Source organism: Python bivittatus, unplaced genomic scaffold (assembly GCF_059951505.1).
Source record: "Python bivittatus isolate LINGU-HERP-01145 unplaced genomic scaffold, Pbiv_v1 ctg000350_np1212, whole genome shotgun sequence".
Lineage (NCBI taxonomy): Eukaryota > Metazoa > Chordata > Lepidosauria > Squamata > Pythonidae > Python > Python bivittatus.
The window spans coordinates 37,453,227-37,477,207 of NW_028277074.1; the positions used below are offsets into that span (position 1 = coordinate 37,453,227).

The 23,981-nt window shown below is 37.3% G+C and overlaps 1 protein-coding gene across 1 annotated transcript in view; it reads left to right on the forward strand.

Moving 5' to 3' along the window:
* The window catches only part of PUDP (pseudouridine 5'-phosphatase), a 54,920-nt gene that overhangs the window by 19,772 nt on the left and 11,167 nt on the right, over positions 1-23,981 (forward strand). The window contains exon 3 of the mRNA XM_088144961.1: positions 3,010-3,239. Coding sequence (XP_088001087.1) covers positions 3,010-3,239 — 230 coding nt within the window. The remainder of the gene's footprint in view (positions 1-3,009; positions 3,240-23,981) is intronic.

Sequence of the window (23,981 nt, forward strand, 5' to 3'; positions counted from 1 at the left end):
TTAGTCATAAGCAAATGAATCACACTTTTCTATTAAATGCACATTTGCAACAAACTAAACTTTTTCTAAGCAGAAACTGACCATTCATAATTGCTGGGTCTCAAAATGATCTACTTACCTTTTCTATACTGTCTTGTTTTCTTTTACACATTAATTCATGCTACCACACATTAATTCATGCTACCAAATATATTTCCTTCTCCCTTCCCCATTGATCATACTTCATATGGAATACTGCACATTTTTTTCCAAATACTCATTCTGAATTTTTCTATTATTCCTTTTCACTGAACAGTAACATTCAAGTATAGCCAACCTATGTATTCTTCCTTTTTACACACTACAACTACGTAGATTAAGTCATACATATTCTTAATATATTTTAGCTCTTTAATACATCTACATCTGCTTCTACATCTTCTGTTTCCTGCATGTATCTATAGCATCCTGTCCACAATATAGCGTAAGATACCTTCATTCAGATCTATTACATGATTCTTAATTTCACACACACACTACATATGTATGTTTATCTCTTTAATGTTTTATACATGACAGTTGGCATCAAAATACTCTTCAGGTGAATGCATTTCATGATTGATTAATGATCAGTTTAATAAAATCTCCTTTTTTATAAAATATGAAACACAGTTATATTGAAACTGCCTACTTTTGAATAGAAGGAGGCTAAACAGGAAAAGAGGGGCATGAATTTTGAGGTCAGGAATTCTAAACATAACTATTTGAAGGCCATATATATTATTTGGGGTTTTTTTCCTCCCTCTCTACAAATCATGAGTCGCTAGGATATCAGAGGCATACCTCTCCAAGTACAGCAATTGGGCAGGTTTGGAAACTGTATAATATTTATTTATGTTGTTTACATGTATGCTGTAATAAGCAAGATATTTTAATTGTTCTGGTTGGTAATTGTGAACCTTTTTTTCTGAGTTCTAGGCACTGTCTTGAAGTGTTATGGTTTAACAAGGATCTGTACATAAATCATCAAGCAGAAATCTTAATTTCACAATTCCAATTTGAATTCATGCGTAGATGTCTCTGCAAAAGACATGTGAGCAGCATAATTAAAGGACTTGAATTATGCTCAGATAATGTACAAGCTTGATTCAGTTACAAATGTATAATGCTCTAATTGCTAGAGCAACCTATTAAAATACTATAACATAAATTAATTAGGATAATGAAATGTGATAAATTTAATTTATCTCATTTATTTAAATTGATGTGATTTAAATCAGTACTTTTGACATTAATCACTTTTTATTTCCATCAATTTCATAGAAAACAAAGATACTTGAAAATTTCTATTTTTGGACTTAGCCTAAGAGAGAGGTCTCTGAGAAATTAAAATGAGGGTATGTGGAGCAATAAACTCTTTAAATGCAGAACAATGTGCAGACTACATTGTTTTCCATGTAAAAAAACCTGAAGCTTTCTTTGGCAATTCATTTTCCCCTTTTCATCTAGGTACGCATCTTGCTATATAAAGCTGAAAAATGTTTTTAAAACTAGTTTTGCTCAATGAAAAAAGTACAGTTTCCCAAAATAGCAAGTCAGATACCAGTATTTGATAATGTGTACTTTTGTAAATATATTTCTTGAAACAGAAGTAACTGTTCCCAGGATAATTACTTAAAACAATGAGAAATATTTTAATGTGTTTAATAAATGAATAATCTTGCTTATAAAAATAGTTTATATAACTGTCATTCCATAGGAACTGTATAAAGTATATCTCAGCCTCTTCTTTTTATTTACTATTTAATGACCAGTGATTGAGGCCTCTAAACTAGAGCAAAATGTAATTTGAGAATTTCTGTACTTGTGCCTTGTATTCTGTAAGTGTTCCATCTTTCCATGTTTTCAATTTTCTATAGACAAGCTGGGGAGGGATTGATAAGTTTTGATTATCATGTTCCCAGAATATCTTGAAAGTAACAAATGCATCCTCCCAAATATTTTTGTATGTTTATTATTTCAGTGAAAGAGACCAAATAATATTTATTTGCACATTCAAATAATTAGAATGAGATTAGGGAACTTATACAACTACCCTCTGTACTTTGGGGCATTAGGTTTACTGCTACTCCCCTCATCTAAGGCAGAAATGTTTTTCCATATTCATATGGTCGAATAACATGGGAACAGGGCCGGTTTCTATGCTCGCTCCTTCCTTCCTTCCTTCCTTCCTTCCTTCCTTCCTTCCTTCCTTCCTTCCTTCCTTCCTTCCTTCCTTCCTTCCTTCCTTCCTTCCTTCCTTCCTTCCTTCCTTCCTTCCTGTCTGTCAGTGTTAACTCCTGGTGACTGCCTGGACTAGTCCCTGCAGTTTTCTTGGCAAGATTGCAGAAGTGGTTTGCCATTGCCTGCTTCCTAGGGCTGAGAGAGAGGGGCTGGCCCAAGGTCACCCTGCTAGCTTCGTGCCTAAGGTGGGACAAGAACTCACAATCTCAAGTTGCTAGCTTGCTGCCTTAACAACTAGACCAACCTGGCTATCTATGCATACTATAATACATACATAGAGTATGACCCAGTGGAATTTATGTTATACATGGAGAGCCCTTACCATGGTACCTAACATGTCAGTAGTGGAAAGTATTTCCATGGAGAGGGAGATGGCCATACATCCATTAGTGGTGGGAGTCAGTCCGTGGATCTTCACAACTTTGATATGTTGTTTATGTGCGCGTGTTTGTGGGTGTATGTTTGGGGGAACAATTTCTATGATTAATCATTAAGGTATTATTTTGGGATTTTCTATTTGAATATTTTCTTTGTATTAGATACGTTGAGTATATGTGCATGCTGAGCATATCCTATAGGCAGAAACAACAAAGCCTACTTTTTGATTTTTGATTTGCCAGTAAAAGCAAGGTAAGGCAGGAAAAGGGTAAGAAAAAAGCATGTACGTGTTTGTGTGGGGAAATCTACAGCTTGTCTGTTTTGCTCAGTCAGGTGTATTTAAAGTATTTGTGTGACTTTCTTACACAGGAGTTGAAAAACTAATCCACCATCTACATAAACATAAGATTCCCATAGCTGTTGCTACTAGTTCATCTCGAGTGACATTTGAAATGAAAACAAGTCGACACAAAGACTTCTTTGGCTTATTTCATCATATTGTCTTGGGAGATGACCCTGAAGTAAAGGATGGCAAGCCACAGCCTGATGTGTTTTTAGTTTGTGCAAAAAGGTTTGATCCTCCTCCACGTCCAGAAAAAGTAAGCATAATCACAAAATAGAATGATAAATAATCCAAGCTATTATCTTTCAGTCTTTTATTACTTAATGTGAAAAGGTTTAGACGTTTGATGCTATTGTGAATATTTAATATATAATGATTTATAATGAAAACTGATTTGCTGCTGTTTACTCTAACACAACATTTTAACTGGATTTGGAAAGTAAGCAACATGATTAGTAACTGAATAGGAGACAACCACAAAATTCCAGCTCTCTCCTCAGGAGTCTCCTCCAACACTAACATTCAAAAGTGACAATACTCTTTGTCACCTGCTTCTTCAGAGTCTACATGTGCTTGGGCCTTTGCCTGTATCCTTCCCTCTCATTCCAACAGAAGCAGCAAAAATAAAATAGGATGGTGATGGGTAAGTGATAGAGTTCTTCTCAGGATGTCCAGGTTGGGTCTGTCATTAAGGAATATTGCATCAGCCTATTCCCATTCAAAGGGAATTGGAACAAAAGTGTGCAGGCCCTGTTTCTTGTGGACTGTCTTTCATGTGTAGAGAGTCTTAACTGATTTAGGAAAAGTGGGGAAACTGCCACCATTGCTTCCACTCAGCAGGAGTAAAGATTTCCCCCCCCTCCAAAAAAAATGTATGGAATCCAGGAAGAAAAGCAGTGACCTTCCTACTTGTAAGGTAATTGTTTGGTGGGGGGAAAAATCACCATATTCCTTTTAAGGAAATACCCTTGTATTTGGGATCCATATTTTGTTTGTAAAAGGAAGAAGATATGCTTGCAGGTCTTGATAATATATCAGGCAGCTAGGAAGTGGGACAAAGTAATAAATTATGTTTGGAGCTCTCTATCATTCCATGTAACATTGGTGTGAAAGTACTCACTCGTTGCTATAAAGCATTACATTGTTAAGTAACTGGGGAATAAGCCACTATTTTAGGAAGCTCATTGTAGGGTTGGTTTTTTTTAAAAAAAAACCTTTCATGATAATCTCTTTGCTGAATCATATACTGTATCTTTTGTTTGGTTCAAGAGTTTGCTTTTGGTGTTGCCACTGAATACAATAATAGAATAGCGATGTTTAATTTACCAGCCTTTCAGAAAATCTTATCAAATAGTTGAAGTTGTCTGTTTAACTGCTTGCCATAACTATGCATCTTTATAGCCTCAGAACAAAGGACTAGTACAACAAGAAATTTTTCTATTAATGTTATTATGTTTACGCTGTAATGTATTACTCTGAAGAGACATGTGGGGAATGACCAAATGTGTTTTAATATATTGCAAAATCTTGATTTTAAAAGTAATCTTTATATTTGGATATCCATTTTTTGTTTCCTTTTTCTCTTTATTCAGTGATAAATTATCATTATCTAAGATAATTCAGTACCAAAGGAGCCATCAATATCGATCATTGTGTGTGTGTATCTGTATGTTCTCATGACTGTATATTATTTATGTAAGTAAAGTCTTCAAGATAGCTTTCACTATATTAGTATATAATTAACATATGAATATATTAAATCCATTAAATTAATCTGCCATCAAAGAAGAAATCAGCTTCAAGAACCTTATTAGAAAAAAGCTTTAAAATGAAAAACAGGGAGGAGAGAATAAATTTAGCAACAGAATTAATTATCTATTATTGACTATATTATTTGCACTTTAGGTAATAATTTTTTTCCTGTGCCTTTTTTCCTAGCATTGATATTAAGGAACCGAAAGATATGGCAGCTTATAGTAACACTCTTCATTCATGGCCTTGCCACAAATTTGGGGTTTCTTTAAATACCTGTGTAAACTTGGAATTGCAACAATTGCTTTAAGATTGGTTAGAAATAAACTCTGATATTCTCTTCTTACCTGTAATTTTTAATGTATCTATTTATACTGTGGATACATATTTGTTTGTTTCAACAGTGGCAGTAGTCAGATGAAAAACCACTGTTGGAAATGGAAATGGACAAGGAGCTATCTTTTCTTTACTTGTCTCTTTCATTAAAAAAAAAAATCAAGTGTTTGACATCTAATTTCTCCAAGATGATGAACATTTTTACTCCAATCGTCAAGGATTAGACAGCATATTTTTTAAAAGAACCAAGATTGTGCTTGCTATCTATCTTGGATCGCCATTACCTTTGATCAGTCCTCAGCTGTAAATTTGTGTTAAATTTTCAAACACAAACATTACCTTCAGTGGGTTCTTCAGGTGAATAAAGGGTGCATATTGCTAAGACAAGAGCATGCTTACTTTTGTGCCCACACACAGACAATCTGCTGGTAGAATTTACAGTATTACTTAGAAGAAAGTTCAAATCTGATGCTAGTATAAAACTCTATGAGGTCTCTTATTCTAAGCTGAGCTGTAGATAGTGCAATTTCTTGATTCTTGACAACAGTGAGAAACGTCTTCCAAGGCCTTTCTTTATGCCAGACTTTTAGAATGGAATTTTAAATGTATTTTTTTTTAATTTTTGGCTATAGTTAAACATATATTTTATTGTAGTTGAAGGATAATAAGAGTATAGAATAATAAGAGTTTAGAATCTCTTTCTTCCCTGGTAGAACACCATGAGCAAGGAAGAGATGAGACTCCAAAAAAAGTCAGTTCAGCAATTTTTCTTTGAACAATTTATTGATAAATTATTCTAAAAACTAAAAATACAGTTTGTAAAATACATTAAAGTATTTTTAAGTTAATGCTTAAAAACAGAAACAGCTGGTGTGAAGGATTAGTTATATCCTGAAGACTGGAATATACCAGGCGTATGATGCAGGCTGATGATAGATTAAATAATTATGGTTGGCAAGAATGTGAGAAGCTAAAGAAAGGGAATACAATCTATAAGGTGGATTAGAAGAGATTACAAGAGTATCCTTGGAAGAATTAGAGTATATTTCTGGGGGGCTATGTGAGGCACTGTGCAGGTCAGGGAGGGTGTGTGAGAGGCACGGGTCAGGGAGGGTGCATAGTGGTATGAGGGGATGCGTGAGAGGCACCATGTGGTTCCAGGAGGGTGCACAAAGGTGCATTACAGGCACCACGTGGGTTGAGGAAGGTGCACAGGGGTGTGGCACAGGTAAGGGAGGGTACACAGGAGTGCGCAAATGGCCAGCATGTGAGTGTACCAGGTGGGGAAGGGTGCGCAGGTGGAGAGATTTACCCCAATGACTTGCGACCTTCCCTTCCAGCTTCCCTATTGACTTTCTGGGGAAGCTGACAGGGAAGGTTGCAAATGGTGATCACATGATCATGGGCGCTTGGCAACCAATTGTAAATGTGAACGGATTGCCAAGCACTCAGATCAGGATCACATGTCCATGGGGATGCTAGGACAACTGGAACTCTGCGGACCAGTCGTAATCACCATTCGTTCAGCACCGTCATAACTTGGAACAGTCACTGACTAAATGGTCATAGGTCGAGGACTACCTGTATGTTGTAAAATTGCTTTTTATTTTGACAAATTAATCAATCTCAATAGTAAACCTGAATGAATAAGGTGAGTATAAAGTTTGCATAGCTGACAAAACAACAATCCCTTCTTTTTTGTTGTCTTTGTAGGTGTATCAAGAACTTGCAGAAATTTTACATAACTTGCATTTTTAGTGCAAAATTTACATTATCCTAATTGGCAAAATCTCTGTAAAATACTGTAGCTCTTGAATGCCTAGCTTGCACATATATCATACAGATGTCCAAATGCTAACCTTACGTTGACATTATAAGTTTCTTCCAGGCTCAGTTGTGTTGTGAACTGTAAAAATGAAAACCACCAACCTTTCAGAAGTTGACATTGCCTGCTCTAAAGGATTTGTTATGTGCACATCTATATTGGAAGGATTGGTAACACATTTAAGAGCAGCAGAAGTGTACCCACAGGCTTTAAAAGGGCAGAGACATGTTGCACTAGGATCATGAAGTTTGCTGCTCTTCCAATTTCTGAAAACATTTGTACTATATTAATATATTAATACTAATACTATATTAATCATATTAATCATTTCCACAAAGAGCTCAACAAGTTTCAAACAAGTTTATATAAGAATAAGAAATTTGTATCTGTACAAAAGGTTTGGCTACTGTAAATGGCAGGGCTGTGTATTTACAGTAAATCAGGTAGATTAATTGATGGAAAACAATCGAATCAGAGAGATGACCAAACAAAATATTTTTCAAAAATATGTTTCCCATTCTTTACTAAGAGATTCCTAGACTTTGTCTAAAGCTTAATAGCTTAAAGTAAGTATATTGTATCATATATGTTATTAGGTTTCCATCATTTTTGCATTTTTTAAAATTTTAGTCACTACTTACTATATATAAATATATCCCAATTTTAAATAATCAAATTTATTCTATTATTAATGTAAATTAAAATATGTTTAGATCTGAATATTCCTAAAATTATTAGATGTTTTATTTCCTTTTCAGTAAGTTAAGAGATAGGTAGTAAGAATCCAGACTGAGTTGGTGAATAATCTATCTTCAGAAATAAGACACAAAAATATTCAGCATTGACATACTGATGGTGACCTATTCAGGAAATGTATTAGTTGATATATGCATTGGTTGCGGATATGCTGATGTGTTTAAAGGAAATTTAGACAAAGTTATGCTTTGTCAGTGATTATTGGATATGATAGTTAAATAAAATCCTCAGATTAAACAGCATAGATATTGTAGAAAATATATACAGTATCCTGTGCTATTTATGTTATTTTAATCATTCAATTTTGTTCGACTATTCTTCTGGCATCATGTGACTCCCTGGACTTGTAATGTCTTGGTGAGCTATGAAATCTGCTATATATAATTGCTGTTTCTTATAAAAGAAATGAAGAAAATATTTTTAAAAATATGAATTAGAATCAAAACACAGTATAATGTGCTTGGCTGATGCTGAAAAACTTTGTCGTATTCATTTTACTCTTACACACTGGTCTACCATTTTTTAATTTTTGCCCTCCTAAACAAATACTGTAAGAGATTCAAAGATTTAAACTCTGGTGTTAGGGTAAGATATCTTACCTTTGACACTTAAATGGTATTACTTCAAAATGCTAAGAAATAACTCTTATCCAGTGGAGGTTTTTTTCTTAAGTCCTACATGGTTTGTTTTCTGAATCAAAGCAGAACTTATTTTAGGTACATGAAAGATGTATAGAAAAGCATAGGTTTTTGCAGTAGAACTACATAAGAATGTGTAATTATGGGACTATTTTAGTTGGTCTTGGACAACATACATTTGTTTACTCTTAGTCATTATTTCATATATTCTGTATTAGCATGTTATAGAAGAAATTCCATTTGGATTTAAAAGCCAGCAGAGGTAATAACTGTGGTCACAGGCCATACACTATAATCTGAATTTTTTTATTAGATTACATCAATGCATGTAAATTAGACAGTGAGCCTATGTCAGCTCATTCCTTCAGAGACACTAATAGTATGTTGCATCATAACACCTCATTAACAAAAGGCTGTTCAATCCAGCTGAGGATTCTTTAGCTACACAGTAGTTGATATCTCACAGTGTCCTAAATTGCTATAATATATTTGGGGGAAGGGGAGGAGGGGAGGAGGTTGAGAGAGAGAAGCAGCAGTACATGAAAATAACTTCTTTTATATCTTTATGAATATGAGAGCCCATGAAACACACAAATGGATACAAAATAATATATTTAAGCTAAAATAGAAGCAGAACAATGATCCAAATATGGTGCTTTACGTCTGCTGGTAAGACCAGTTGCAAATAAAGACATGAAAGTTCTTTAAGAAGTCCATGAACATCGTTTATGAGTGCTTGATCATAATATTCTGGCTTGGTTTTATATTATTTTTGGATACTTATATGAAATGGATTTTCTATAAGAGGAGACTCTTGGGATAGAAGCAGAAGTATCCTATCTAAATGCCAAAAATAAAAAAAAAGTAGTTATATCAGCTATTATGTTTTCTTTAATATGCCTGAAATGCAACATCTACATTTTATGTCACATTATTTAACTCAACAGTCCAAAGTTATATGCAGCAAAATACATATTGAATTACTATTGAAATCAATGGAAAAACAAAGAAATGGAAAATTAATTTAAATAAAATGAAGGTGGTATTCAATTATTGTGGCTTTTCAAGCAACAGTAAATTATATCTTTATACATATCCTGAAAACCATAAACTTGTTTGCATCATTCAGATAAGAATGTACTTCCTCTAAAATTAAAGTTGCAGTGCTGTTGTGTTTTAATTTTTGTATGGGACTTATTTTATATTATTGTCTTTTCATGAGAGTCATGGAGAGTTGTTTTGATGGTGGCAGCATAGAAATGTGACAAATAAATAAAATATAAACATCATGCTAGCTATGAGATTACCAAGAAGGGCCATATTGGTGCTGTTTTGTATTGTGTGTGTTATTTGTTTAAAAAAGGATTTTTAAGATTTTGGTTTTTTCCCCGCTAGCTGTGTTTAAGGAGCCAGATGGATTACAATTAGATCTAATTATTCTACTATAACAGTGGAAAAAGGGTATCTTCAAGCTCATTTTTTAAAGTTGACCTCATTTTCTATCTGTAATGAAGAATTCAGCACAATTTATGGTTTGAGTGCTACTTTTAAAATTGCCCAATCTAATTTCAAAGCAGAAGTTTACAGTGGCATTCTCACTGCTGCATCAGAAAAAGAAAGGGTTTCTGTTCACCTCTACTGTTTCTTCTTACACATCTAATAATTTTAAGAAACAAATGTATTTATACTGCTTGTTGACTGTGTGCCACGATAGGAAGATACCATCTTAAACATTTAAGAACCTGTACCTGTTTTTCAGCCCTCTTGTAAAATAGAATCAGAATTAGTCATAATTTGAATAAGACCATTAAAATAATTGGGATTGTCTGTATGTAATTATGAGAGTCAGTTTGATATGATGTTCAAGGCACCAAGCTAGAAGCTGGGGAGACCGTAGGTTCTAGTCCTGCCTTAGGCGCAAAGCCAGCTGGGTGACCTTGGGCCAGTCCCTCCCTCTCAGCCCTAGGAAGGAAGCAATCGCAGACCACTCCCAAAAAACCTTGCCAAGAAAACTGCAGGCATTTGTCCAGGCAGTCACCAGGAGTCAACCCTGACTCAAAGACATACATATATGTAATAGGTGCAAACAAGTATTTCATTAAATAATTAAAGGAAGAGCAGCACTACTTTCTATGTGGCTTTATTAGAAGGTTGTTGATGGTGCTTGCCGTACCAGCAAGGGATAGTAAAATCCTGATCTTGTCTAGAAATTAAAATATAAGCAGATTAATAGCTTCCAATTGCTGGGAAAAAATCAGCTTGAAAGTATCAAACGCATGCTTCTACTTTTAGATAATTTGAATTCTGTAAATATTCTATACATGATCATGGATAATATGCATACTCAGCAGTAGCTTCAGTTGAAGTGATAATACTGCATCAAAGTATGTGGAAAATAGATTTTGGTTATTGGAAGTTGTAATTGCTGAACCAAAGGATTACAGTGACTTACTAAGTGCCCTTTTCCTTTTAAGCTTTTTGCCTTTTTCTCTGTATAATGACTCTGAAATCAAATGTAATTTTGAGTTTATGGAGCAATGTAAAATATATTAAGAAATGTCAAAAACAACGCTGCACAACATTTTTCCAGCCATAGCTGCACTTAGCCTTTATGCAAAATGCCATGGGTCTCATTCCTAAAGTGAAGCCAGTACAAAAATTGATCAAATTTAATTAAGAATGGTTCCTGTTTGTATCATTAATAATATTTTCCTTTTGTCATATTAAACATTGCAATTAACTTTTACAGGTAGTCCTTGACTTACAATGGTAATTGGGACCAGAATTTCCACCACTGGTTGATACGGTTATAAAGCACGATGTCACATGACTGCATCACTTAGTGACAGCAATTCTGGCACTCCCTGTTGCCATCATTAACCAAATTCCACCAGTCATCAGCTGAGGACCCACCCCAATCCAAGCCATTCTGGGCTTGGTCCCCCACAGCCTAAGCCTCGGTAAGATAAGGGACTGCCTCCTCTTCAACTCCCCCTGCCTATCTCACCCCCATGTCTGTCCTTTTGGCCACCCTGCACCCTGTTTTGCAGGATGGCAAGCAGCCCCAGAACCATGGTGCTCTGGGGCTGCTTGCCACACTGCAGCTCAGGGGCTACTTGGAGCGCCATAGCTTGGGGCTGCAAAAAGCTCCTGAACCACAGCGCTAGGCTCTAGCCACCCCAGCGGCACAAAAATGCAGCGCTTCAGGAAGCCCCAGCAGTGTGGCAGGAAGCTGCAGTGCCCTGGGATGCCCCAGCAGCATGGTGCAAAGCTGCAGCCACCCTGGGGAGCCCCAGCCGCCCCAGTGAAGTCCCAACCGCAGTCACACCACCCTGCACTCCGAAGTCCCTGCCACCTTGTGCTCTGCTGCACCAGCTGACCTTCACCATCTTCTTGCTCCCACTGCTGACGAGGCATGTCCACCTTAGCCCCTTGCAAGGCAGCTGCTGGCCACATGAGAACATCTTCCTCAGGTCTTGGGGGAAAACTGCTGTGCGTGACCTGGGAAGGAAAGCCTTGTGTGGTCAGCAGCTGTCTCACAAAGGGCCAGGCTGGGTGTGCATGGTCAGCAGTGGGAGCAAGGAGACGGCGAAGGTCAGCTAGAGTGGTAGGGGCCATGGAGTGCAGAGGGCCAAAAGGGTGTAGATGAGGGTTGAGATAGGCAGGTGGGGGAGTTGAAGTGCCTCTGTTGTCATAGGTGTGGGTGGACTGCCAAGCACCTGAATTTTGATCATGTGACTGCAGGCTGCAATGGCTGTAACTTTGGGGACCCATTGTAAGTCTCTTTGTTCAGTGCCATCATAACTTCAAACAGTCACTAAACAATGGTCCTAAGTCAAGGACTACCTGTAATTTTGAGAAGTTTTTTTTTTTTTTTTATCTGCGCTCAGTCGTTACCTACTCTGCAGTGACTGCTTGGACGAGTCCTTGCAGTTTTCAAGGCAATTGTTTCAGAAGTGGTTTGCCAGAGCCTCCTTCCTAGGGCAGAGCCCAGCTGGCAAGCGCAGGAGGCGGGGTTTCAGTTGCTTCGCGCCCTTTTCGGGCGCGCACGGTTTTTCGCGCTTACCGGCAACTGCTCCCGACTCCTTTTTGCAAGGCGCCACCAGCATTTTTCCTCCCACTGGAGTGAGAGTACCCATTATCTACTCACGTGAGTTTTCGAACTGTTGGGTTTACAGGAACTGGGGAGGAAACAGGAGTTCACCCTGCTAACGCGAAGGCTGGACTCGAACCGCTGAAGCGTCGACCATTTCTGGCCGGCAACTTTCAGCGTCATTAAGCCACTGCGCCACCGCGTCCCCCTTTTGAGAAGTTTACTAAGAGCTAGGTTCATGGGATTTACAAGCCACAGCTCACCCTGGGCCTCAGGATAGTATAGTCTTAATCCAAATTTTTTAGACAAACTTTCTGTGAACTAATCCTGATCAATGATTGTAATCCTATTACTTTTTAAAAGAGAATCTCCTCCTCCTCATTCTTTTTGGTATATAATGCTCTTTGATCTTCCAAAGGAAAAAATATATCCATTTGTGTGTGTATTTTAGAAACACTTGAAGGGACTATCTTTATATTCAGGCTTTTCATATATTTGGAAATCAAGGCCTGCTGTATTCCACATTTCAGTATTTACAAATATCAGGCAAGGAAATGAATTCTGTAGGGAGGCTAAAGCTATATTTATTGAGATTGGGTATTATGACAGAATCTTGCAAGTCTGTGCTGTATCTTCTCCTTCTTATACTCTAGTGAGTTAAGGAAATGTCTGTCTGAGCCACTTCTAAATGTTACCTGGACATTCTAGACTTAAAAATGCTTCAGCCCTTTTTCCATAGGCAACAACTTCTGCATATCTCCATCAAGGTTACCTCTCTTACTATCTACACTAGACAGTAATTACACCCTAATTTCTTAGATTCTTCTATACCTTTCCCCTTCCTGAATTTGCATCTTGGAATATTATGCATATTTCATCAATAATTTGCATATATAATTTTCTGTCTAGCCTCATGCAAGGAGTTATGCATTTGCCTTTATACTACCCTTTGAAAACCACCTCAGGTTTGGCCAGGGCTATAGAGAAAAAGAATATTAGAAATTGAAATATAAGCCTTCATTGGGTTCGCAAAACTGGCATTGTATTTTATTGGGTCCCACCTAAAAACCCTTCTATTTGCTTTATTGCATTGGCTTTTATTGGGTCCCATCCTCTCCTCTGAATGATTTATTCCTGATATCCTATTTATTCCTATTTTTTCGACAACATGTTTTTGAAGGCTTTAAAAAGTTAACATAACTCATTATTTTCAAGCAATACTTTCGCTGCTTTGTATAAAACTATTGTATTTGTGGTTTAGCTTTCTCTTTAGAAGAAGACCACCAGTGCTACGTTTACTTTCATCTTTTTCTTTTTTAGTCTACAGTTATTTGTCCAGACTGTTAGTAATCTAAGATAAGTTAAAATGTTAAACTCTGCATGTTAGTTTCACTGTTTTTCTTCCCATAGTGAGTTCCTACTGTCTTAAATTCTGCTGCTATGTATAGTTCATTTTGTTTCTTTTAGTTGCTTTCCCTTTTAAACTCTTACAGGAATTTTGTCCCTGATCCAGAAAGAAATATACATTGTACCCCTTCTTAGTGGCTCACTGACTTTAAACTGGCCATAAAGTACATTTATAATAAATTCATGCATATATGAGAAAAGAATATAGTAAGTCCAGAGAACTGTTTTAATTTGTGATAAGGAAGGTCTCTAATTTTGTGAAAAGCAAAGTGAAAATTAACACTGACAGCTGTGGTTGCTCATATCTGTACATAATAACTCCCCAAAAATCAAAGCTACTAGAGAAAATTGAACATTAGTACAAATATATTGATGTATTCAGATCAAATGATGCTGAACTTAAATTTCCTGTTTAAATTTATGGAAGATTGTGGGGATTCTGGAAAAGTAATAAAAAGGAAATTGACCAATCAATCAAGAGATAGAAGAGGAATGGGGTAGCTGGTCTTACAAAAGACAACTGGGAAGGGGGGTTTCAAATTATTCAAAGGGATAATAAATAATTATAAACCTTAATAAATCCACTATAAATGAGGGTTGGAATTTCCTCTTGCAGTTTCCAAGATTGTGTATTTAACCCTGGCACTGAAGATATTTTGCTGAAATCTGTATAATATTTGCTTCCTTCAACTTGCTTGACATACATATTCAACATTTTGTGTGTTGCCACCCAAAAAGAGCAAAAAGGCCACGCCTCCAGGAAAAAAAAAGGACTTTTAATTTAGAAAAATAGTGACTGAGGAGAGAGACATAAAAGGGATGTATACAATTACAGGTATTATGGGAAAGGTGGATAGAAATCACTAAATTCTGGAATTATCCGATGAAGTATAGTGAACATTTAAGACAGATAAAAAGCTATGTGTTCCACTGTCAAATTTGCTAACAGATGTAATTAACAACCAGGATGAGTTTAAAATGGAAAAATGCAGGAAAAAACAATTGGTCATTAGTCATGGTATCTACATATATTAGAGGCAGTGGATGTGCCTCTGAATACCAGTTGCGAAGGAGTGTGCTGTTGTGAACAGAAGACTGCTGTTATGGTCTCCTTCTGAGTTTCCAGGGTCCATGAGGGGAAACTGAATGCTGGTTTTAGAATCTGTCTGATTGGTATGTACAGCCCACGTTCCCTAAGCTCTCAGAACAGAGTATGGATGTTACATTATGTCATGCCCTGTTGTATGGGCTTTTACATTACTTCACTCTCCTTTCTTTGTGTGTGTGTGTGTGTGTGGGGGGGAATTCTCTCTTTTTTATAGTATTTATCCGGAGGTCAGGATAAATGATGGAGTATTTGAACCTCATAGAATAACAGTCTGGTAGCTGACGCTTCGGCGGTTTGAGTCCAGCCTTCGCGCTAAACAGGGTGAGCTCCTGTTTCCTCCCCAGTTCCTGTCAACCCAACAGGTCGAAAACTCACGTGAGTAGATAAATGGGTACTCTCACTCTGGTGGGCGGAAAAATGCTGGCGGCGCTTGCACAGAGTCGGGAGCAGCTGCCGGTAAGCGCGAAACCGCGCTCGCCCGAAAAGGGCGCGAAGCAATGGAAACCCCGCCTCCTGCACTCGCCAACTGGGCTCTGCTCTAGGAAGGAGGCTCTGGCAAACCACTTCCGAAAAACAATTGCCTTGAAAACTGCAAGGACTCGTCCAAGCAGTCACTGCAGGGTCAGCAATGACTGAGCGCAGACAAAAAAAAAACAAAAAACCCTACATCTGACGAGTCCCTAATAGGACAAAATAGGTCATATAATACTTGCTTCCTGATGGTCAGCGTAAAAGGCTTTAGAATTTATTTCATGAATCTGCATGTAAGACTAAAATGAGGAAATGTAAAATGTATTTATAAAAATGGGATATAAATAAAAAAGGCCGAGTTTACCAATACAAATTCTACAGTTATGTAAAAGAAGAGGCAGAAATAATACTAAGGATTCAAGTAAGGATTCTGGAGCATTAAAGACACGCACTGTCTGGTCCTATTCCTTATTCCCATATCACTCTTGCAAACTCTGAATATTTCTCCCCAGCAGGTACTCATTCCAAAATAAGATCAATTGCACTAGGCAAGTTGCCTTTTATGACAGCTTACAGACCTCATAAGAATCTTAAGAACAACCTGAAAAAATTAGTCAAATTAATATTGTAGCAGTTTTGTAGAATCTTTAACACAGTTAAAGTGTGGTGTGGTTTCTTCTAAGCATATAATCTTCTTTAAAGACCATCCTGAAAGAATTGGGCTACATTTGCTTGTAAATATCGTCATCCCGCTATTCAGAGCCTCATAGTTCCAGTCCTACTGCCAGTGAAGCAATCACATTCCTTCACTGGAATGTATCCTAAATCAATAGAGGAATAGTACACTTTTGAATTCCCTTTTCTTGCTTAGTTTCGAACTCTCTTCTGAACCCTCATGAGAACGGCTGTGGTTTTGCTTCCAAATAAAATGTTGCTTCTGCAATAGTTATTATTGCCAACTAATTAATTGTTTGTCAGTGTTTCTATATCTGTGTTTATTTCTCTCAAATAATAATCAGTTTTGTGTTTGTAAGCATTTCTATGTCTGTGCTTCTGATTTTCTCCCAATAATTAATTTTGACTCCACATCTGTACTGCACAACCTGTTGGGCAGAGTGATAATCACAAATACTCCTGTTTGTGCAGAGCGCAGCAAAAACTCCAGGAAAATATTAGCCATAAAAGCAAACACAATGCAATGTCCATTTCTTGTTTCCCAAAAAAATCCAGTCAGAAAATATATACTAACTGGTGTTTATTGATAAAATGCAAAATTCCATAAAATGCAAATATCATACAAAATATAAAGAAAAACACACTTTCTCATTTAATTGTAGCATCCAAGACTTATTAGCAACACAAGCTTAACAAAATCTCTAGCTACAAACTCTTAGAGAAGAGGTACACTACTTGGTAATTTGTTACAACTACGTAGCCCATAAAACCTACATAGTGGCTAACACTAAAACAACTAACAACTACTCAGAGAGGCTGCACATTTTCCTCTCCTTGTATTATAGCTCTATGCCACCCCCACTGGGTAACTAGCATACACACGCCAAAAGGTGGCAGTAAATAGCACAATACACAACACACAATAACAGGTGTTTTTCACATGATCTCTATAGTCAAAATATTATTTGTTATTGTTGTAAAGATAACGGGATGAATCCTTTCCCATGAGAATGAAAATCCTGACACAACCATTTTGCTTTCATAGATTTTTTCCAATTCAAATGAAATATGTGTGCCCGCAGTTTAGAAATTGTTACTTTTATGTAAATATTGTCATATTTATGCAGAAAGTATCTAAGACTATTCATTGTTTCATCGCAAGGGCATGGCCATTAGAATCCTGCAGAAATAGAACTTAGCTAAGAAATACATATTTCTGAAGGATTGGAGTTGGTGTAGGCACTGGTTATGACCTTATCTGATTTTCAATCTTCCTTTAGTTAAAGATATATAAATGTAAAACCACCAGTTTGAGGCATAATGTTTATTTCCAAGAATTTGTCTGGATCCCATAGAAGCCCCATTTCTTTATTGAAAACTGTGTTCACTTGGTCAGGAAAAAAAAAGATAGTTAAGATGGAGTAATAGCAAGCATCTTACAGATAGAGGAAGTAACAGGGAATAATATCATAAATTTCCCTTGTGGTAAATTATTATTTGGGTACTGCCTGTGTCCACCTCACCAACCAGTGTGGAATAAGCAAGTTTCTGGTCCATGATACGAGGAATGAATGAGCAGGTTGGTTCTTACTAACAATTCCACATTTGCCCAGAAGCCAACCAACCAATCAATCAATCACTAACAACATACTACCAAGAATTAAGAGTCCCAAATATATAGGAAAATTTCCTCACTCATCTTCAGAATTAAAAATTCTGGATGCAATATCTTCATTAGGCCAACAGTAGCAATAAAAAATGTTTAGTAGTTGCAAGCTTTAAATTCTTTGCAGTTAAGAGCTAGAAAAAGGATTTTTAAAAATGATATTATAGCCATTCCCCTATATCAGTTACAGTTTTAAGTGAAGTGTGTGAGTGAGCTTCAGGAATGCAATTTGGATGTCATCAGATAGTGTTGAATTGTAACAAGACCGCTAAAGCCTTCACCTTCATGTGGCTGTTGTCATTGCATAGGAAAGGCTACTGACAGATTAGCTGGGTGAAGGCTTATATAAATCTATATAAAGGAAAGTTGGCAAAAATCTTTCCTTATAGCCAAGTGAAGAATTTTACCAATATTATTTATCTTCAAAGTTGGAATTTCATCATTCCATTTAAGCTGGTTCGCAAGCTCTTTAAGGAATGCATGGCACTTTTAGATTTGGTTCATGGAACAATGCTTTTCCAAGTTCTGTTGAAATTCAGAATATCTTTGAGGTTCCACATGACACTGGTTAACATACATACATTTTCCCACAATTAGGATTGCTTCTGCACATTGATAGGTAGATATATATAGCATATAGACTATTCGCAAATGGTCACTAGAGCTTCAACAAGATACTGATGAAACAAAGAACTACAATTAGAATCAGGAAGATATAAGCAAAGATAGATGCAAATGTAAATTTGTATATTTTTGTGAGTAATATTTATTTCTGTAAATTTTAAAAAAATCAAAACCAAGATTTTCTAAGTATACATCACATTTTTTTTAATTCCAGCAACATTTTTTTGAAACTAGTCTATAAATTACCAGAGTACTATTATATTTATTGAGGATTTTACATAGAGTAAAAGAAAAGAAAAGAAAAAAGAAGAAAGAGGTTCAAGAAAAGAAAAAAGAAAGTTATGAAATATAATGATTTCCGACCTTCTCTTCAACAGATATTAACAAACCTATCATCTCCCTTCCCTCTTAACTCTTCCCGAAATCCCTTCAACCCCTTATTTAATTCTCATCTGTTTCAATCATTAAATCCATAAATCATCATTTCACTTTCTTCCAAACACAGTACTATTTTCTAGGTCCATAGATACATCTGAATATTAAAGCTCTGTAAATACTGTCCAATCTACTTCTAGTTGATATCTCGGACTGTAACGTCATTTAAGAGCTGGTTTGGGAGTATTATTCTAGAAAACAGCTGTGCCCTTCCCATTATCTAGTGTGGTATCTGTGTGTGTGTGAGAGAGAGAGATTCTAACAGCAGCTAGGACAAAATGGGCAACAAGACCACTAGAAGAAGATAAAGCCCACTAAATTCCATAAACATTGATGATATTCATATATTTCATGATCTGCATTACCATAAATATCCATAATATTTATGCACAAAGGCACACATATTTGTGTGTAGCATTTAACCTTCATACTATCCTTTTATGAGAAAAAGAATTATGCTAAATTTTATAAAATCTGTGGGAGGTTTTGGCAGCACGTGCAGCTTGTACTTGTTCTAACAATTTCTGCAATTCCTGGGAATCACCTGCCGGTGCAATTTGATTGAGATTCCCATCCTCCCCCCAGATCCCTCTAAACATTGTCTAGGACACACATAAACACATTAGTTTCCAAGGACAAAATAAAGGAGATGTGGAATACAATAAATTATCTGTAATTACTTAACACAGATTTAAAAAGTATAAGCTAATAATAGTAAATAATTTGTCAAAAGGATAAGTGAATAGGGGAGGAGAACTAAGGAAAACAGCACAATTAAAAAATAGTTGGATCTTCCAACCTGATAATCTGTTGATATATTGGGACTCCCAGGATTTTCACCCAGCATGACCAAACATTGGGAAGAGGGCATTATCTTCTTAGAATATTTGAAGAAAAGTTTACTTTTATCATAACCCACTTCCTGTAATACTGACTCTTGTGTGATTTTTTCAGTCTGAATCTTCTTGGGCAGTGAGAGAGTGCTCAGTTCACATACCCCCAAAATAAGGAATATTTTTCTTTCTTTAAAAACATAATTCTTCAGACAGTTTACACAGCAGGAGCACAAAACTGCAAGTATTATAGCTGTTTAAAATGCATTTATTCGTTAATACTTTAGTAGGGCTGCTGTTAACTGGGTCACTCAGATATATTTTTCCCTTACATTCTGGATGTTCTGTACATCAACAGGAGAAAATAAAAATACCTGAATAATCCAAAAACTTTATCATGAGACATGCTTCTAATTAACATTTTGAGTCTTTTATAAAATTTGACTATTTCTAAAGCACAAGCTATTTTTAGTGCAAGTTGTTGTGGTGTGATCAAGAATTATAACATTAAATTAACCTAATGAAATTTGTTTATCAAGTAAGAATAGCTGCTAATTTTACCAATCCAAAAATAATACAGGTAGTCCTTGCTTAATAACCATTCGTTCAATGACCATTTGAAATTTATGATGGTGCTGAAAAAATGGACTTATGACTTGTCCCCAAAATTATTACTGTTGCAATGCCCCTGTAGTCACGTGATCAAAATTTGGGCACTTGGCAGCGTGCCTGCACTTACGACTACAGGGGTGCTTCAACTCCTCCCACCCGCTATTTTCCCCATCTCCCCCTTTTGGCCCCCTGCCTCCCTGTACTCTGTTGTCCCAGCTGACCTTCGCCGCCATCTTGCTCCCACTGTTGACAAGGCATGCCTGGCCTAGCTGCTGGGCCCAATGGGACTGGCTTTGCACTGGGAAGAAGGGGAAAAGAGCTGAAAGCAGCCTTCCCCCCGCCCCTTATTCCCAGTGTAAAGCCAGCCTTGTCCCCGCCCAGGAGCTTTAAAGAGGGCCTTGTGCTGTGAAGAAGGGCAAAAAAGCTGAAAGCAGCCCTTTTTTCCTTCTTAGCAGCACTCCCTCTTGTCCCTGGGGGCTGGCTGAAAAAGCTCCATGCCAAAATCCAAGCAGGATTTTCAGCCATGGAGAATTTTCAGCCTGGAGTGGAGAGACTTCAGAAGCCTCTCGACTCGGGCTGAAAATTCAAGCGGTTGTGAGGCCCTTGCACACCGGACCCACACTGCACCCCTGCACACCCTCACCGATCCTCCCATGCACCCCCATGGCAGCACCTGAAGCTTGCAACTTCCTACCAGCTTCCTCCTGACTTGATTGTGGGAAGCCAGCAAGAAGTTGCCTCGCCTAACAACTGGGGCATTCACTTAACAATAGCAACCAGGACTGCCAGATTGTGGTCACTAAGTGAAGCAGTCATGTGATAATTCGCTTAATGACCACCGCTTAGCAACCTAAATTCCAGTCCCAATTGTGGTTGTTAAGCAAGGACTACCTGTATTGTTACCTCTTCCAAGCTGGAATGTTTATCAAATGTGGTTGTGCCAAAGCAATTCCTGGTTGTTTTGGGGAATCCAGCCTAGGGCAGTGCTTAAGGTATTGACTTGGAAGACTTAAGTTCCCTCTTACCTAGAAACTCTGAGTTAAGACTTCTCTCTCCTTCTTAGCCCAATCTAGCTGAAAAGACGTTGTATAAGACCTTGTATAATCTGTCTTGAATTCTTAGAAAAGATAGGCTAAACACTAATTAATTAAAAGATAAGTATCTTTTACCTGAAAATACTAACAAGTACATTTTTTCATGTGTGTACCATGAAGACTGCTTTTTTATAGATCTCATTAAAGATTATTGAAGGATGGTGGTTTGTCAGAGAGCGTACATGTACCATGTAGTCTTATAAACACAGTCTTTTCTCTCACTCATTCTATCTCATTCACACATTTAGATATACTTTGATATAATGTCTAGTGTTCCAGTGGGAAGTATAATCATTATTTACTAGATAACTAGTGACATGATAAACAGAGATTACCATAGTCATAGAACAGAGGGTGACTGAGTCTCTGAACATTGACCAGTTTTGTGCAGCTACCAAGGAGGTTGCTTAGTTGAAAATTCTTTGTATTGGTTTATTAGGGTTGATTATCATGTATTTTCTAGGTATGGCACCTTCCTGACAAGATATTCCAAGGTAATGATAAATTGAGCACATTTGTATTAATCCATGAGATGTACAACTTGCTCGTCTATTTAATCCATGAATTGCATGGCAGCTTATCAGTGCAAGGCACTATGTCAGATACTTTCTTAATAACCAGCTTAATGCTAATTTAATTCCTTGTACGATGTTAAAATTTTTAAGGGATTATTTTTATGATAAAACTGTAACAAAATTTGACTTAGCTTTTGGGCAGGGATGAAAGCCGGTTAAAAACAGTAATGTCATCAAGACCTAAAACCTGTGACTAAATATTTATTTTTGCTTGCTCATTATTCCAAATGATAAAAAAAATAAAAATAAAAAGTGGCCTTCAAATTTTATTGGACCCATTTCAACAATTTCAACCAGTCTTTAAAATTTTTTTTACAGTGGCATATTTTAAGATGTTTTCATAGATTCAAAATATAGATCTGGATCAGACCTGAATCAGCAGAAAGGATTCTCTTCCTCACCTGCACATGGCCTTAATACAATAATTGCAAAATATCTTCAAAGTTACAAAGGTTTATTAGGTGGTTATGCTCCTGTTGTTGTTGTTTAGTCATTAAGTCGTGTCCGACTCTTCGTGACCCCATGAACCATATTGTGCCAGGCCTTCCTGTCCTTCACTGCCTCCCTAGGTTTGCTCAGTTTCATGCTCATTGCTTCAGTGATGCTATCTAACCATCTCATCCTCTGCCGTCCTCTTCTCCTTTTGCCTTCAATATTTCCCAGCATCAGGGTCTTCTCCAAAGAGATCTCTCTTCGCATTAGGTGACCAAAATATCTGAGCTTGAGCTTCATTATCGATCCTTCCAATGAGCAATCAGGGATGATTTCCTTTAAGATTGACTGGTTTGACCTCCTAGCAGTCCAGGGGACTCTCAAGAGTCTTCTCCAGCACCACAGTTCAAAGGCATCAATTCTTCGGCGCTCGGCCTTTTTTATGGTCCAGCTCTCACAGCCATACATTACTACTGGAAAAACCATAGCTTTGTCGGCAAGGTGACGTTTCTGCTTTTTAATATGCTATCTAGGCTTGCCATAGCTTTCCTCCCAAGGAGCAAGCGTCTTTTAATTTCATGACTGCAGTCTCCGTCTGCGGTGATCTTGGAGCCCAAATAAATGAAGTCTGTTACTGCTTCCATTTCTACCCCTTCTATTTGCCAGGAATTGATGGGTCCAGATGCCATGATCTTAGTTTTTTTAATGTTGAGTTTCAAGCCAGCTTTTGCACTCTCCTCTTTCACCCTCATCAAGAGGCTCTTTAGTTCTTCTTCACTTTCTGCCATTAGGGTGGTATCGTCCGCATATCTGAGGTTGTTGATGATTCTCCCTGCAATCTTGATTCCGGCTTGTGATTCTTCCAGCCTGGCATTTCTCATGATGTACTCTGCATATAGGTTAAATAAGCAGGGTGACAGTATACAGCCTTGTCGTACACCTTTCCCTATTTTGAACCAATCGGTTGTTCCATGACCGGTTCTAACTGTTGCTTCTTGGCCCGCATACAGATTTCTCAGGAGACAGGTAAGGTGGTCTGGTAGTCCCATCTCTTTAAGAATTTGCCACAGTTTGTTGTGATCCACACAATCAAAGGCTTTTGCATAGTCAATGAAGCAGAAGTAGATATTTTTCTGGAACTCTCGTGCTTTCTCCATGATCCAGCGAATGTTGGCGATTTGATCTCTAGTTCCTCTGCCTCTTCGAAACCCAGCTTGTACATCCGGTAGTTCTCGGTTCATGTATTGCTGAAGCCTAGCTTGTAGGATTTTGAGCATAACCTTGCTAGCATGTGAAATGAGTGCAATTGTGCGATAGTTTGAGCATTCTTTGGCTTTGCCCTTCTTTGGAATTGGAACATAAACTGACCTTTTCCAATCCCGTGGCCACTGTTGCGTTTTCCAAACTTGCTGGCATATTGAGTGCAGCACTTTAACACCATCATCTTTTAGTATTTTAAATAACTCAGCTGGAATACTGTCATCTCCACTAGCTTTGTTGTTAGCAATGCTTCCTAAGGCCCACTTGACTTCACTCTCTAGGATGTCTGGCTCAAGGTCAGTGATCACACCAGCGTGGACATCAGGGACATTAAGATCTTTCTTGTATAGTTCTTCTGTGTATTCTTGCCACCTCTTCTTAATCTCTTCTGCTTCTGTTAGGTCCC